This window comes from Tachysurus fulvidraco, chromosome 3 (assembly GCF_022655615.1).
Source record: "Tachysurus fulvidraco isolate hzauxx_2018 chromosome 3, HZAU_PFXX_2.0, whole genome shotgun sequence".
Classification (NCBI taxonomy): domain Eukaryota; kingdom Metazoa; phylum Chordata; class Actinopteri; order Siluriformes; family Bagridae; genus Tachysurus; species Tachysurus fulvidraco.
This window is the reverse complement of record NC_062520.1, coordinates 19,581,034-19,598,305: the sequence shown is the minus strand read 5'-3', so window position 1 is coordinate 19,598,305 and position 17,272 is coordinate 19,581,034. Positions and strand designations below refer to the sequence as shown.

Genomic DNA, 17,272 nt, shown 5'->3' with positions numbered 1-17,272 from the left:
GTGCTCAGAGAGAGGTTTTCAGGCTCCGCTGTTTTTAATACACACAAACTCTTTTATGAGCTTTCTTAGCAAAACAGCAGAATTTCTACATAGCGAGGTGGTTAATAAACTCAGCTCCAGTTTTAACAACAGTTCATCTACCCTTTAGATGGGTCAAGAGCTGTACTTACACAGCTTTGTCTCAATAGCGTAATGAACAGGGGCATACTCTGCAATGAGTACTTAACAGCTAAGTGCCACTTGAGCCACAATATGTATCCACACAAAATGTATTGTTGGTGGTGTCTAGTGTTGTGGTACTTGACTTTTTGTTGTCCTGTTTCGTTGGGTCCTTTTTTCAGGGCTCTCTCTTATTACCCCATCGTGTGCGAACAGGGCAGCACTGTTCATGTTTACTTGACCTGCAAATTGGGGTCAACTCAAAGCAAAGATCTGTGCACTTGTGCAAAGATCCCTCCACTTTGCACAAATGAAAGAAAGGACAAATGTGGGAATGGAAAGAATCTGCTGTAACAGAAATACTGCATGTAAAAGTAAGAATCTGTTAACATAACAAAAATCCTACAGAGAGTGGGTGAAAGGTAAAATTCATGTTTAATTCACCAGTCCATTGCAAGGTTACATTACAACATAAAATATGGCAGTGCATGTCTAATAAACTGGTCTGCACATCATCTTCATTCATTTGTTCCACTGTTCTGAGACCTGCAGCAAAAGCTGTGAGAGGGTAGACAGGTGTAAATAAACGGTGGGGCTCTGTCCTTGTTCGGCGAGTTGCCATGGCAACGGCTGATAGAGTATCCTATCGATCGCGGTGTCCAGTTGGAATTGTGCAGCCCCTGAACCCAGGTTTTTTCTCTGCCGTGATGGGCGTGGATCAATAGGCTGATATTGTATGCCTCTTTTGCCTTGTGTCTCCCACTGCCTCAATAATAGTGATAATGATAGTGAGAAGGAAGAGGAACCAAAAAGAAGAGAAACAATAGCTAAATGTCAGATAGATCTTTTCATGTAAAAATATATATATATTGTGGAAAAAATTGTCCTCTTTATTAACTGTGATGCCCCGTTTTCAAATAATGGATTGCCATCTTTTCAGAACAGCGATTGATCCCACTCCTAAGTAATATGACGCCATTCTAAACCTGAAAAAGAGTCTAGATTTGTCCTGCTTTGTACTATGGTAGCTGCAGTGCACTCCAGATGGAACTCCATTGGCCAGACATAACATCTGTCACATTTAATTCAAATGTCTTCAATTCCCTCTCTCTATATACAAACAGCCATGCAGCATTTACCTAAAGTGGAACCATTTACTCTCTAGCCACTTCTTTGGTCATCATGCAAATATGTGCGACAGCAAGCATGGGCCAAGGGGCTGTGGTAAGTACAGCGAGGGTAAAAGAGGCACAGTGGAGGACCTAAGGGATCTCGTTTAAATCTGGCCTGAGGGATCCCTCCAGCTAGGGGTCATGGATGGAGTCACAGCACGCTGGATTTAAAGGTGGGCCTCCTTAAGGTGCTTCTTTTGCCTGGAGGCACGGCCATCACAATTCCTGCAGTGCTGGAAATGAAAGTAAGCCCAGGACAAAGGCTCTTCCCTTGCTTATGGCCACTGCTGAGAAACATTACTAAAATGATTGAGATGTCTGTTACATCTTTCTCTTTAACTCTACACACAACACCAAAGCAGTGGCTTCTGAGTTATTTCTTTCTCATACATGTATATACGTTGTAGCCTGATCAGTAACCTGGCTTACAATTCACTGTCTTCCATTTGGCAAATTTTCAAATTTTCTACTACATTTAGCCAGCGGTGTGCTGTATGGTCTTTGATTTTTGCCAAGAACCAGGCACGCAAATAGACAAGGACAAGTACTAAAATACAGCACAAATTAGCTCGGGTGTCACTTAGATGTGTGGACATGAGGCAAAATCCCAAACGCCATCTTGGTATGAAAAAATGGTCTGCTCTCTTGTACCACATTATATGTTCAATATGAAGCATCTGAGAATCTGGGATTTTTTCTGGGGGACTGGTGCAGTTGAACCACTTTCTATAAAGTTCTGTAACCATCTGTGTCCTGTACTCTCCAGGAAACTGTGCCGCTACCGGAAATGGCACTTCGCCTGGGGCGGAAATGGAAATGGCAGTGCGCTGTAGTGTGAAGCTGAGCGGAGCGGACGCCCTCCCGAACCCGTTGAGATGAAAACCCATCCTGCGGGCCAGAAGTCAGCCGCCTTGTGAGATAGAAGGAATGAGGGAGAGAAAGTGTTCTCCGCCTCCAGCTCTCTCTCTGTGTGTGTGTGTGTGTGTGTGTGTGTGTGTGTGTGTGTGTGTGTGTGTGTGTGTGTGCGAGCACTACAAAAGTTTCTGGAACAGCTACATGCATACTAATATAAACTGTGCTTTTTAGTACTTCCTAATGTGAGCAGTTCATGCTAATCTATATGCTAATTAAGGGCAGGCCTACTCAAGAGCATTTAGTCCTCTCAATAAATGTATAGTTATCCCAAAACAGTTGTGCTGATCAGGAAGACATTCAGATGTAGAAATAAGGATAATGTTTATGATAAATGGGCTTCGTAGCTTCTACTTTACATAAGTCTTTAGACTGACAAATATGTGAAGTTAATTAAGTCAATGTTGTTTCTGCCATTTGAGTGTTTTTATTTCTTGAGAAAAATTCAGATTTATTCTAAAATTCAGATTTTATCTAATTTAGAAATTAGATTTCTTGTCACAGTCAAGACATGTTTCTATCATTTTTCAACACAAACAATACATTCCAGTAAATCAAAATTATTGTCGTACGTTCTTTTAAACTTTACTTAGTTATCTATGCTTGCTCAAGGATCGATTTCTCAGTTGATAAAACTTCCATCCAGAAGATACTAACTGTAAATTCAAACATATAAACCTGTACTAAATAAAAAAATTAACCTCTGTCATGGGCGAAAAACATTAATTAATTAATTCATTCATTTTGATTAACCACTTTATCCTTTCACTCTCAAGAATAAGGTAAATTCTCCACAGGTGGGACACCAATGCAGGGCAGTATGCACTTACACATGGACACACATACTGTACACACAGGTAAATTAATATAGCCAATAGCCCTATTTTGACAGTGCAAGGAAACCAGAGACCCTGAAGGAAATGCACAGAAACACAGGCCTTCAAAATGCCACAAAGACAGTAACCCGAGCTCTGGATAGATCCTGTGAGTCAGTAACTCTTAAAAAAATATGATACATTTTCACATTTCATATAGCATCCTCTGCTTTCCTTTATTTTTTAGTTTTTCATTTCATATAGGGAAATATAAAGAATAGAAAATTTAGTTACAATCCCCCAAAAAAGATGTTTTAATAATGTATTTAATGATTGCATTAATGAATAATGATTTTTTCCAAACCTGAAATGATTGAAATTCAAATAAGGATCTGTATACAATCTTGTAAATTTGCTTCAACTTTGTTACTAGTTACAGTACACTTAACAAAAACACAAAATACGATACAATCCATAAATACGATCCTTGAATCTTTAATTTGTTGATTTAATTTAATTTAATAAAGTGCTTATTTGTTTCTTCAAATATTGGGTCTCATTTTCAGCAGAAAAACAATGTGGTGAACTGGATAACCGACTTACCCTAGAGGAAATTGGTGTATATGACAGTATCATGATTATTTTTTTCAGAATGGACATGAATAGGTTTATAGTAGTACAAGAATGCTGATCATGGATCAGAACGTTTAAGAAAAGTAAAAAACTTGTTTTGTTCCTGCTTTCTCTGACTTCTTTTTTCCAGTAGCAGCATTCATACAGCAGTCAATACTAATATATCATCTCCTGTATTAACAATTTCAGCCTGTCAATATGAGGTCTAGGGCCAAAATTAGTCAGTGCCAAGCCTGTGGCTGTAGTTCAAGGTCATTCACAGACATACGCAATCCAAAGGGACAGGACTGATGCTTTTCTGTGTAATGGCATATGCATCGAGCCCAAGGTCATGTACTGCAGAGCTAATTTAAACTAATACACACAAAGCAAACAGTATGAGGGTCAATGAATGAAGGCTAGGGAAGAATTTTTGTTTTACCTGATTATTTTGTCAATGTAAATGGCAATCATGAAGATATGGGCCAGCAGCTTTGGTTAATGTTCACATCACCATCAGAATGTTGGAAGAAAGATATTAATATCTGAAATATCTCAGTGATTGTTAATGTTAGTAATTTGTAATTAGTATTAAAAATATAAATATACTATTAAAAATCCCAGTGATTTTTACTGTGCTATGATTATTGGTGCCAGATTGGGTGGTGTATTCCGCCAGGGAAGGTATGCTCTCCAGTGAAGACAACAGTCTTTAAAGTTTACTCAGAATTGTGCACTTGAAAAAAAAAAACATTCAGTGAGCAGCAGTTCTGCAGATGGAAACACCTTCTTCATGAGGGAGTTCAGAGAAGAATGGCCAGACTAGTTCAAGCTGACAGACAGGCTACAGTAGCTTAGATACCCACTCTGTAAAATTGTGATAATCAGAAAGCACAACACATGAAACCTTGAGGAGGATGGGCTACAACAGCAGAAAATCCATATTGGGTCATTTTTGTCAACCATAAACAGAAAGCTGAGGCCAGAGTCACCACAGACACACTCTAAGACTGACAAAATTTAGGTATGACAAATCAAGATTTCTCCTGAGACAAACAAATAACAGAGCCTGAATTTTCTCTATTAACATCAATAATAAGAATAAGGAGCTTGTAGTGGACTTGTAGTGGCAGGACAGGGAGTACACACTCGACAAGATACAAGTGGATATGGACAACAGCACTGAGGACCAGACCTTGTCCTTTCACAATGAGGCAGTGGTGAAGAAATCTCACAGCACCACCTCCTCCTCTGATAACTGAGGAAGTTGAGAATGAGCCCAACATCGTCAAATCATTCTACATCTGCACTATAGAGAGTATCCTGACTGGCTGCATTACTGCCTGGTATGGGAACAGCACAGCCCTCAACCACAAAGCTCTACAAAGAGTGGTGCAGACAGCCCAACACATCGTTTGAGATGAGCTTCTTCCCTCAGGACATCTACACCAGGCAGTGTGTGAGGAAGGCACGGAGGATCATCAGAGATGCCAGCCACCTGAGCCATGGACTGATCTCGCTCCTACCATCAAGCAGATGGTATCTGATCTGGCAACAGCGGACAGGAGAGCTTTTTCTTGAAGGTCTTCAGACTGTTGAACTCTAAGAATTCACTCAGAGAACACCACAAGCACAACCCACTCTATCTTCCACAGCACTATATCATTTATCCCTTACATTCACACTGGACCACAAGTGATGTAGAGTAGTGATATCATCACTATCCTTATACTGTGTACAATATATTGTAATAAGTCATTTACCTGCATATAATATTTTCAGTGTTTTAAGACATTTTATACATCTTAAAACATATTATACATTACTTTATACTTCAGCAAATTAATAATCTTGCATAATCTTTTTTTCTGTTTTATGCGGTTTGCTACTTTGTGTCTGGACTGGAGTGTAAATCAGAAGCCAATTCTAAATAGCTTGAAATTTGAGAATTTGGCACCTACAGCATGAATCTATAAATCTTACCTGCCTTGTGTCAATAGTGCTGGCTGGTGGAGGTGGTGTAATGGTGTAGGAAATGTTTTTGTTGCACACATTGGGCCTGTTGATACCAATCAATTTGTTTTGATTGTTTGAATGCCAAAGCCTTTTTGAATATTGTTGCAGACCATGTGAATCCCTTCATGGCCACAATTCATTCAGCATATCACAAAGAAAAAGTCAACTCAAACTGGTTTTATGAACATGACAGTCACCAGAATCGAACAGAACACTTCTGAGATGTGGTAGACCGGGAAAAGCACAACCAGTGCTGAATATTAAATATTCAAGATATTGAGCATTTCATTTCTTTGTATTAAATATTTCAAAATTATAAAACTGTCTCTTTATTCGCAATATTAAATAATAAAACATACAGATTTTCAATGTGCTCACCTTTGTGTACACCACAGTGAAACATTGCAGGGGTTTTGGGAGACTGTAATTGAAATTCTATCCCTCTTCACTAACTAAATAACCCTGGGTAGTGATAGATCCCAGTACCTATTCTAAAACAGATAAATAACATAGGGAAAAATGCACAAACATTCACACCTAGGGTCAATTTAGAATAGCCACTCCACCAACTGGCTCCTTCTCCAACATCAACTGGCTTCCCAATGTATAAGAGATAGCTAATGATTTTGAAGGGATTATCATCAAACTGCAGTTGCTTTACTCCATCTTTGGATTAAGATATCGTTGTGCAAGTGTACAATTGCATGTTGAAGTTTACAAGTATATTATGAAGGAATGACTCCCTGTTGCAGTCTTCAGTTTTAGTTGACTACATTTTGTCAGGATTTTCCAAACATATGCAGAAGAAATAACCATCTATTTTTAAATGAAATTAAATGTATCTTTAAACTGGAAAAGAATTGAAGTACAAAATATATTTTCGTATCTTTACAGCTTTATACCTGTAGGATAACTAAAGCAAATTTAACCAACAGAGTAGTTAGGTATTAGGATAAATGTTATTTATGCATATGACTGTAGCTAATGAAGATTCCTTAGCAAAAAAATAACACAACTGGATTATTGGGAATATTAATTTAGCAAATTCTCATTGAAATCTGATGCAGTTATACCGTAAGGTATGATTGAAATATGTTCAACTCTGCCTCTTTTAAAAAGGACTTGGTCAGGGATTCAATTTGATCTTAACTTAGGTTACTGTCTGTGCAGTTCCTGTGCATGTTTCCCCCGCATTCTACAGTTTCCTTGTACCACCCAACAACATAACTCCAGGCAGGTTGGCTATTTCAGAATGCCTGTAGGTGTGAATGAGTGTGTGTGTGTGTGTGTGTGTGTGTGTGTGTGTGTGTGTGGTGCCCTGTGATGAACTTGTGTGAAAGTTCCAGATGTTTAATGACTGAGTAACTGAAAGACTGTTTAAACAAACAAACGAACAAACAAATGAATGAATTAATTAATTGACATATGGATAAATGAATGAATGAAATAAGGTCATTTCTTTGACCTTATCAGACCAGATTATGATATAAAAAATGACACCCATATCTAGTGAATATTACTTTAAAATAATGAATTGGCATTTAGTTTGACCTTTGCCCTTGCATTATTATTTACACAAATCAGTCACAATCCACTGATACCAAAGAAAAGCCCATGGTCTCTTTTTCAATCGAAGCATGCTAAGGGGATAGGGAATAGGCAAGCTACTGCACTGAAGAATTACTAATCAGCAGCAAAACATTTGCTGCCCTTCTGGCAAGGTCAGGGGATCAGGGTCCCCTGCTAAATGTCCAGAGCTCCTTTTGCTCTCCTAGCATAGAAGCCCTGAGGGGGAATAACACTCTGCCTCCCCCTCACGGCCTGACAGCAGCTCAGATCTCTGAACACGCTCAGGGCTCTCCCTGTCTCTAATCAGCCTGACAGCTCTGAGTGTTAGTCTCAAGCTCAACAGCCACACCAAACAGGTCTTGCATGAACAGCTAGACTTTTGGTATGCTCATGAAGTATCCCCTAAAATTTCACATTTGTCATGATGCAACTTAATTGAGTGAGAGCTCTCAGCTGAATCCAGAATTCCCCAGTGCTCTCTGAGGTTTTCCAAAGAAAATGGCTGTGCTTTGCATTCTTTTTGAAGCTATTTTGTGCTGCTAGGGGTTTTATCAGTGAACAGAAATAAAATAAATGTCTCATGATCTACATGCATTTCCTCACATACTGCTCCTAATTCATAAAAATGAGTATTGTATTTGGCTAAAGCAGGAATCTTACACAGGCTTTTTAGTATACGCAATAATAAACAATCTCAAGTAATACCATATCTTTCTCTTAGCTGGCTATTCAAACTGGGCATCACAACCCAGTATTTCAGCATGTCTGTTTATGGATTATTTAATGAACTCTACCTCTCACCCTCACTCTATGGGTTTGTGTGTATAAGTGACTAATTTGCAGTAGTATTGATCAGTGGCAGACAGGTGTAGTGCAGCTGGGCATGTCTAAACAAGCAGAAGCATACAGAAGGACAATTATTATAGAAGATACACTTTAAGGTGTGGTATGGAAGCATATATTTTACAGCTGGACTATCCATGAACAGATAAAGCTGTGGGAATTGCTTTGGCATACTGTACTTATCTTAATTTGCATTCATAGACTGGCATGTCATCAACATATTCCATATATAATATATTACATATATACACCTATTCCATATCTTTACTGTTTTAACATGCTCTTGTGTCACATTACTTTATCAGTCCAAGTAAAACCCCTTGGAGGGCCATTGGGCTGAGATAATATTGCAATCTGCTACAATTCCCTCTGTGAAACAGTGTTAAACTTGTGAATTAGGCTATAATTCAGTGCAATCCAATACTTAGCACTTAAAAAAGACATTTGATGTCCTACATGGTTTTATATACCCAGCTGTTTAATCCATACATAGCATCTTATGCAATTGTTATTTTGCTTTACCAGCTAGTTACCACAGCTCTGTATGTAGGTTAAATGTCTTTGGTGCACTTATCTCTAAGGAAATTGTGGCTGAACGGTGCATTAGCTACAGTAAAACCAACTTCTGTGCTGCAAGGAGATGACCTAGATGATCCACACTTCTAAGTCATGATAAAACAAACAAGGCTTTGTATTTTAATAAGGTCTATATCTCATTTTATGTTTGCTATAGTCCTCTGGAAAAATGCTATTGGTGCCATCTAGTGGACTAGTATTATCTATCCTCAATGGAGTTTACTACATACCCTAAAATTGCACCAACTGACACTTGCTGGTCTGTTCACAAAAATATTTCATTTTTATTTTCAAAAGTTTATACTATATTAATATTAAAACAAACAAATATGCATTTTTAATTCAAATAAAACATGCTAGATATAAGTCAGTTGTTGGTAAAAATCAAATAAACAACAAACAAAACACAATTTTTTTTTTGTATGCTCTAAAACAGGTTTGACTTATTTCACATGTAAAAGCAAACACATTGTTCCTGAAACACAAGTACCAATAATTACTATTAATCCATGGCAACAGACTGTTTAACATCTTGGATTCAAGCTATGAAGTTAAAAGGAAGAAAACTAATTCTTTGTTTTATGTTATCATACAATACGATATTGTATACTATGCAGGGTACTAGGCAGATGCTCTAGCTGTCCTGCTAACGTTACAATGTTTTGTAGCAAAGCGTCAGTGGTTTTCTTTAGGTACACTGAACTTGCGCCTCTTTGGGGCAGTAGGCAAAGGGTCTTGACTAAGCGGAAACTGAAACTGAGAAACCTACAAAAGAGAGCAGGCATTAAACGCTGTGCTACAATTTTCAAATTTAACAGTATTAATGAAGAAATTCTTTAGATGTTATAGACCTAAATACTTTTAGACTTTGGACATGCTTCTCACTTTTGTGTCACAATAAAGCGCTATGAATTATGTGTATGTCTGCAGTTTTCCAGAGCAGGGCAGTGTTTACACTGTTTTTAAGCTTACCGGTTTCTTTTCTGTAGCTGGAGGCACTGTACCAGGTTTCTTGTCCTAGAATCCCAAAATAAACAAACCATTTCCATCAATATGGGAGTTAAAATGCAGCATTATTCATGATTATAATATTATTTACATCACAGCACATGAATATATGCCCTTTGTGACAGTTAAAGATTCTTATGCCTGATGAGTTAATTTTTTGAAAGTGAGAATAAGGCAGAGACAGGGAGAGAGACAGGGTGAGAGACATGGAGAGAGACATGGAGAGAGAGACAGGGAGAGAGACATGGAGAGAGAGACAGGGAGAGGGACATGGAGAGAGAGACAGGAAGAGAGACAGGGAGAGGAAGAGAGAGAGAGAGAGAGAGAGACTATTATATCACTATAAGCGGAATAATGCACTACACACTGTGATGTTATATGTAAATAATGCACTTTAGATCCCCTGGACAATTTTTTTTTAAAAATATAATAGCATAGTTATTCTTTTCTTGAATAAAGATATAGAAATATCTCAATAATTACTGCAGAGTTTATCACTCGGCCGCTCCTTGTTTTCCTGGTAGCCACATTGAGATCTGCTGTCTTCTTTACAAGACTGTCTGCCTGTATGACATAAACACTCTTGAAGCACAGTATATACATTTTTTTTTTTTAATAAAATGCACCATTCACTTTTGGTCTAAATGAATTACAGCAAATCATAAAACACAATATTTAAATAAGAATATTTATTGCCCAGTTCTTCTTACACAGTCTTAAACAACCTAAAACACAACAAGCTGTCTGTTGCAGGTAAAGATAGTCTTAACCATTCCGAGAATTACTGTTCTTGTTCTTCCTTGTGCCTGTTGTGGGACTATTTGTTTTGTGATGTAATGTACATTACCAGTTTAATGTTTAACTCTATATTTTTGACTGCTATAAATGCACTGCATTTTACAGTGAAAACCAATGGCCACGTATACTCATTCATTTCCGAATCAAAGTTTTAATAATCAGAGATTTTCTTTTACCTATTGCAAGTAGGTTTAGCTTACAAAAGCAAAAAGCTCTGTCATGAAGCTTGCCAAAAGAAAGATGATGGCAAAAGAAAAAGCTTCATCTGGAATACTGTTAAATGTTCCTCTTAAGAATATTAATTGTTTAACACCTTTGGCCACTGAATAATTCAATTGTATTATTATTATTATTACTACTACTACTAATAATAATACAAATACAAAAACCAATCTGTAATCTGATTAATACGATCTGTCCACACTTTTGTCCTGTACAGTGCACTGGCATGAACAGCTTGTTCCTGTGTTTAAACTGGATTATGTTGCCACTGAGGAAAAAAGCACTGGCTTTTAGAATTAACCCAGGATCAGTTTTTAATATATTCAGTATTCCTGATAGAGTTACCATAAACTGTGAATTCTCCAGCATCTCCTCTTTGCTCAGATCTGTCAACATGAAAACAAACAATATTGAAATTTCCATTTCTTATCATTGTTTTGTTTATTTTAATACTAGTATGCTAAACATGATAAGTACCCATCTGTAGGACAAACTAAAAAGAAATTAAATTATAAATTGTTGATTGTCTTTAACTGCCTAGGAAAGCTTACAGTACCTGAGTTCTCAATACCGGTGTCAATAACAACGTTTTCTTTGGAAACGATTTCCTATTTACAAAAAAATACAATGAATGCGATTCTCCAAGTTAGATTTATTGGAAAGCTTAATCAAAATCTGAGTACTACATTTAAAAAGCTGTCCTTACATGCTGAACCTTTGACACACAATCCATTTCTTCTCCGTTTATTTTCAAAGTCCATCTATCCCGGGCACATATTGGTTCGTTATCATCTACCTGCAAATGTACACAGGAAAAGAGTTTCATTTTAATTGTAAATTAAATTATCCTGCAATCTTAATATGACTATAATGTGAACTAGAAAAGTAAGTAGTCTAATTAGGAATATAACAAAAATAAAATCTACTTTTAACTATGTGTCCATAAAGTTAAAATTGCACCTGTTCCAGTCTTTCTCTCTCAGTGGTGACATCCACTTTTAGGGTGTGGAAAGGCGTAACAACCTCTCCCATGGTCAGATTCACCGGCTCTTTCTGAAACACGAGTGTGCTGTTTTCTCCTTCTTTAAAGCCTGGTGGCTGGTAGTCATGTGGAGTCACTGTCAAGCATGTAAATAGGTATATTACTATATAGTAAGTGCTGCAGAGAACACTCTGTCTTGTCAGTAAGAGGTCAGAGTCACAGAGGTCACATTTTTATGCCTTCTGATGTTTGAGGTGAACAGGAACTGAAGATTTTGAACTGTATGTGTATGATTTTATGCATTGTGCTGCAGAATGTGCTGTATAACTGTGTACAAGCTGTGATTTACCATCATCATAGTAGGAGAGCTTCATGTTGAGGCAAACACTGTCAGGGAGCGGGCCGAGGTTTTGCATCAGCGTGTACAGTTTACGCACAAGCAGAATACTTGCTTTCTTTATGTCATTGCAGTCCACCTTAGTCATATTCTTCTGGCTTTTGCTGACGATTATAGACACAACATTTTCAAGCAAGAAAAGATCATAGGCTCTATTTTAATGAACAACTCAAAAATAAGGGACAAGATTTAAGGTGCTCACATGAGCGAGTATTTTTATGCTTAGTATTTTTGTGACAGAGGAGATGACAATTAATTTTGCTTAAAATTAATACATTACCAAAAAGTGGGGTTAGTCTCTCATCCCCTTCAGCATGACTCATCTCATAATGATACTACTGCATTTTACATAAAAATCTGTTTTCACAGTAAAAATAATGCCATGGATGACATCACATACAAGTGCAGATTTCTCTTCAAAATTCTTAGGCACATGTAAAATTCTATAATGCTTCAAAAATAATGAAATCTATTACCATTTTTGCATAAAATAAACTTTTTTAAAGATGTTTTAAGATGTTTGTAATTTATTATATGTTTACCAAGGAATCTGAAGAATTTCGTTATGTTTTTTGTTATTCATCTGACAAAATATTTCCAAAATAATGGTTCTTTATGGTGTCACTTTTGGACTTTCATGGACTGTAGCCAGAAAACACTGTCTTGCTTTTGATGGATTCCAAAGAGTCAACTTTAACTGACAAATATATGCAAACAAAATATTTGACCTGTTAACTCAGAGTTGACTCCTTCTCTATAAAAAAAATCATGGCTCTGACTTACTAGCGTTTTGCCAGTATTTCAGCTTCTCTAAATGTTATTTTTGTATTTCCAGTGGAAAATTTTTATTATCAGCTGTGCCAAAAAAAACTCTGGTTTTCTCCTACCTTCAAAAAACATGCTTGTAAATGGACCGGCACTGTGTGTGTGTGTGTGTGTGTGAAAGGGAGAGTGTGTGTGTGTGTGTGTGTGTGTGTGTGTGTGTGTGTGTGTGTGTGTGTGTTTATGGTGCCCTGTGATAGACTGACTTCCCATTCAGGTCAAATATTTGTTTAAAAATTTATTTCTTCCATTCACAAAAGAGTTCCTAGGCTCAGGATTCACAAAGACTTTGACCAGTATAAAGCAAAACACATTGTCAAAATGAGTAAATGAATGAATGAATGAATGAATGAATGAATGTGTATCCAAACACACTGTAAGACCGACCATTCATCCAAACCCAGGTTTTCCACTTTGCGTCTGGGAAACGGAAGTTGTGCTTTTCCAACATCATTTTAATTAATAAAAGTATTATACTAGATATTTTACTAGAAATTTTATCAATCCTCAAATCAAGATAAATCATTTTAATGATTGCTCCATGATCCAGTCCTGATGGTCTAATGCTTTCGGAAGTGATTAGGGGTCAGAATGGCCTGTTATACAGCTACGCAGCCCAATGTGTAGTAAGCTGTGAAGCACTGTGTGTTCTGACATTTTTCTATTGAAGCCAGCATTAACTTTTTCAGCAATTTGTGCCGCAGCAGCTCTTCTGCCGGATCAAAAATGGACTAGCCTTCGGTCCCTACATGCATCAATATGCCTTCAGCACCTGTGACCCTGTTGCCAGTTCACTGGTTGTCTTTCTTGGACCACTTTAGACCTGCCATTTTAGCGATGCTCTGACCCAGTCATCTAGCTTTCACAATTTGCCCTTGTCAAAGTCGCATGTCCTTATGCTTCTCTATTTTTCTACTTCTAACACATCAACTTGGAGAACTGACCGTTCGCTTGCTGCCTGATATATCCCACCTCTTGACAAGTGGTACTGTAACGAGATAATCAACGTTATTCGCTTCACCTGCCACATGAGAGCACCCATGCCTTAATAACATCGTTAATAACACGGTTCCCTTAAGTCTTATTAACATTCAAAACATTTACCAGACACTCTTATCCAGAGTGACTTACTTTTTTTTTTCAGTTTATACACGTGAGTAATTGAGGTTTTAGGGCCTTGTTGGACCTGGGATTCAAAGCAATGACCTTCCGATCAGCAATCGAATGCCTTAACCACTGAGCTACAACAAAACTAGTGTTTGTATATGATCACCTTTCAAAATCCAGCCGAGGCCCCTTTTCAGTGTACTGAATTCTGAACTGGTAGCATTCAGTTACTTTCTACAACATAAAATATGGTTATTAGAAACATGGTAAGCAAGAAGTAAATTTTTTTTGTTTGTTACCAAAGATATAAATCTCACCTTGTCTGGCATGTAGCACCATACTGCTACATCATTTTCAGTATCAAGCAAAAAAAGCCTACCTCAGGGTATTCAGGATCAGAATACATCTAAAAAAAACCACGCAAACAATGCATCCTAAACATTATTGAACTTACTAACATGGAACATCACTGTAGTAAAATGTTACATTTTTAGAACAATTATTCTGCCAAATGTACTCACGGATAATAAAATCACTCGGAGCTGTCAAACACAAACATTGTTAAATGGATCTGCAGTATTTATAAAGTAGTTAAAGAACAATGCAGTGCATAAAGTTTCAACAGAAAAGTTTCCAGTACTTGAAGCTGACTTACGTATCTCTTCTGGATGGCATCAAAACATCCCTGCAACCTGTATGTATGAGTGAATCAGGAAAAAAATCACTGGCATTTTTATTAAAAGGTATTTCAATACAATACTATTATTCAAAAAAGATCATTTATGTTGTTAGAGCATGTTAACAAGGTGAGAGCATTCACTTAGTGAACAACTGCAGTTGATGACATGTCTAAATACTGACCACTGAACAATCTGACTTGCACCAGGGCAAGTGCGCTCCTCTCGAAGTATCATCACTTTCTGTTCTGAAGGAGGTGGAGGTGTAAAAACATAAAGGTCACAGTTGGTGGTCATGATACAGAATAAAATCATCAAAGCTGTCAGCGTTGCTAATGAGCAAATCCTAACAAGCAGTGAAAAATAAACTAAAAAGGGACAGATCCATGTTAACAGGCCATATGATAAGACATGTCTTGATGGAAATTATATTTACTGTAATTACAGCATGCATGAATATTTTAGCTTAAGATGCAACCAGAGCACTGGCAAACTTGAAAATGGATTACAGAAAATGGACGAGTTATTTAAATGAGCAATTCTTTGAAACAATATTTAAGATCCTAATGTTCCAATATAGTTCTCTTACCCTCAACGTATTTACTCCCATATGCTTTTTCTGGAAAAAGACCTCGAAGGTAAGTGATGCTGGAGACAGCGATAGCTAGTAATTTCTTAACAACCACCAATGACTGCTGCTCTGTGGCAACTACATGTGGTAGCATCTGTGAAGACCCCTAAAACAAAAACACATTTTTGGGGAGTCAAGAACAAGCATTGAGCTTTCTAACAAAACCGAGTCTGCAGTAAACTTCACCTGATGAGTCCGTAAGAGTTGTTCACAGGCCATGACGAGCAGAAAGATGACTGAAATTTGGTCTCTTCGGTTGCGTCAGTAAAATGACAGACAAAACAAATTCACAGACACAGTGGCTTTGGGTTGGAAGCAAAAATGAAGATTAATCACAAAACATATTTCAAATATTAAAAACAGGGATTTTGAAATAGGTAACATTACAGATTTCACTGTGTCCAACTTTATACACAAAAAATTTGTTTCATTTTGCTGCAGAACTGTAAGGTCACTGGAATCCAGTCATAAAATAAAGCAAATTATGTGTAATATATAATATTTAAAATATATCCAATAAGTTTAACTGGTTTTCACTTAAACCAGCACCAGATTAGCATAACCCTGTCTGTAGTATTAACTACAGTGACACTACTTATAAAAGATCAAGAGTCCCCAAATTCAGTCTTTGAATCGCTACTACCGCTAAGTGTCTAAAAGCCGCGCCACTGAATTTTGTTTGTGGCGAAATTTACTGTGAAATTGCTGCTGTGAAGCCAGTTGAAGAACGTGAGCTAGCCATCATTAGCATCACCTTAATTTAGTTACAAACACTGTAACTAAAAGTGTCACTGCTAAATGGTTATGATTAAAGTCTACAAGGATTAGTTTCACATGATTATATCGCACTCACGAGATTAAGTTAACCTGATGTTTGTTTGTTTGGTATAATTTAGCGTCAGCGAGGTATCGTTAGCAAAGGGAATGCCACGAAAAAAACGCTGACTATTTACAAGAAACGCACGTTAATTAACCCATAAACTCACCTTATATAATAATTAATGTTAGGATTTTTAGTGTTTTGGTGTTAGCTGTAAATTTCGATCAGTTCAAAGCGCCTCAGTAACACGGACAGCGATTCTGTGAATCTTCTTAAAATATCAGGAGTTAACGTAAATGATTCTTTTTATTGATTCGACTCGTATAGTTTAGTACGCGCAAATGATTCGAATCATTTACTCATTCATATTCCTATAACAAATTTTAATCTCTACTAAATGTATATTCCTTCGTATTCAACTACATACTGTTACAATTAATACTCAATTTGTCAAGCTGCTTGAGTAAATGATTTTTTAATTTTTTTATTTTATGAAATTTTGCAAAAGCTTATAAAGCAAATTATATTCCACTCCAAATTTGTTTTGGAAAACATAATGGACATAAAACATGTATTCTTTAAATGTATTAATTGTGACAGATGGAAACTATAGTTAATTAATTTAAATTAATATGTAAGTGGGCTTTATTGTCATTCCTCTATAGAGCTTGTATGCATTGGACTAACATGTCATTTCTCCAGGAAAGACACATCGCAATAAAATAGCACACTACAAAGGACTACATAAAGTGCAAATAGAAAAAGCATGAGATTAATGCAGAAAAATAAATACATTGGACAATAAATACACAGGACAGTGCATATCGACTAGAGCTGTGTTGTGTTGGGAAACTATTATGCATAGCAGCAGTATTAATTGAAGCAGTAATATTAAGTTATCAACTAAAACAGCTGCACTGAGCAGCTGATATGGTGTTAACAATCACCATATATATATATATATATATATATATATATATATATATATATATATATATATATATATATATATATATATATACGTACGTACATACATACAAATATATACAGAAATATTCATAATACATTCCTGTTGTACAGCTATATGTGTCATACCACTTCATACTGTATCATACTTATATAAAAACCACACTA

General features: G+C 36.7%; 1 protein-coding gene across 2 annotated transcripts; it reads right to left on the bottom strand.

The window, feature by feature from the left end:
- Positions 1-8,942: 8,942 nt before the first annotated feature.
- On the bottom strand, positions 8,943-16,459 carry hormad1 (HORMA domain containing 1). Of its 2 annotated transcripts, none has more exons than XM_027148843.2 (16): positions 16,305-16,459; positions 15,505-15,568; positions 15,277-15,424; positions 14,872-14,935; positions 14,666-14,702; positions 14,532-14,552; positions 14,390-14,416; positions 14,177-14,244; positions 12,034-12,185; positions 11,663-11,820; positions 11,409-11,498; positions 11,259-11,310; positions 11,048-11,088; positions 10,166-10,246; positions 9,647-9,691; positions 8,943-9,439 (listed from the first exon to the last, which is right to left on the bottom strand). In XM_027148843.2, exons 2-16 carry the CDS (start codon positions 15,535-15,537, stop codon positions 9,350-9,352), a joined length of 1,107 nt encoding a protein of 368 aa, XP_027004644.1. In that variant the 5' UTR covers positions 15,538-15,568; positions 16,305-16,459; the 3' UTR covers positions 8,943-9,349. The 2 variants fall into 2 exon arrangements, with proteins under 2 accessions (XP_027004644.1, XP_027004645.1); XM_027148844.2 differs by having other exon boundaries at positions 15,505-15,620; positions 16,305-16,433.
- Between the last annotated feature and the right edge of the window lie 813 nt (positions 16,460-17,272).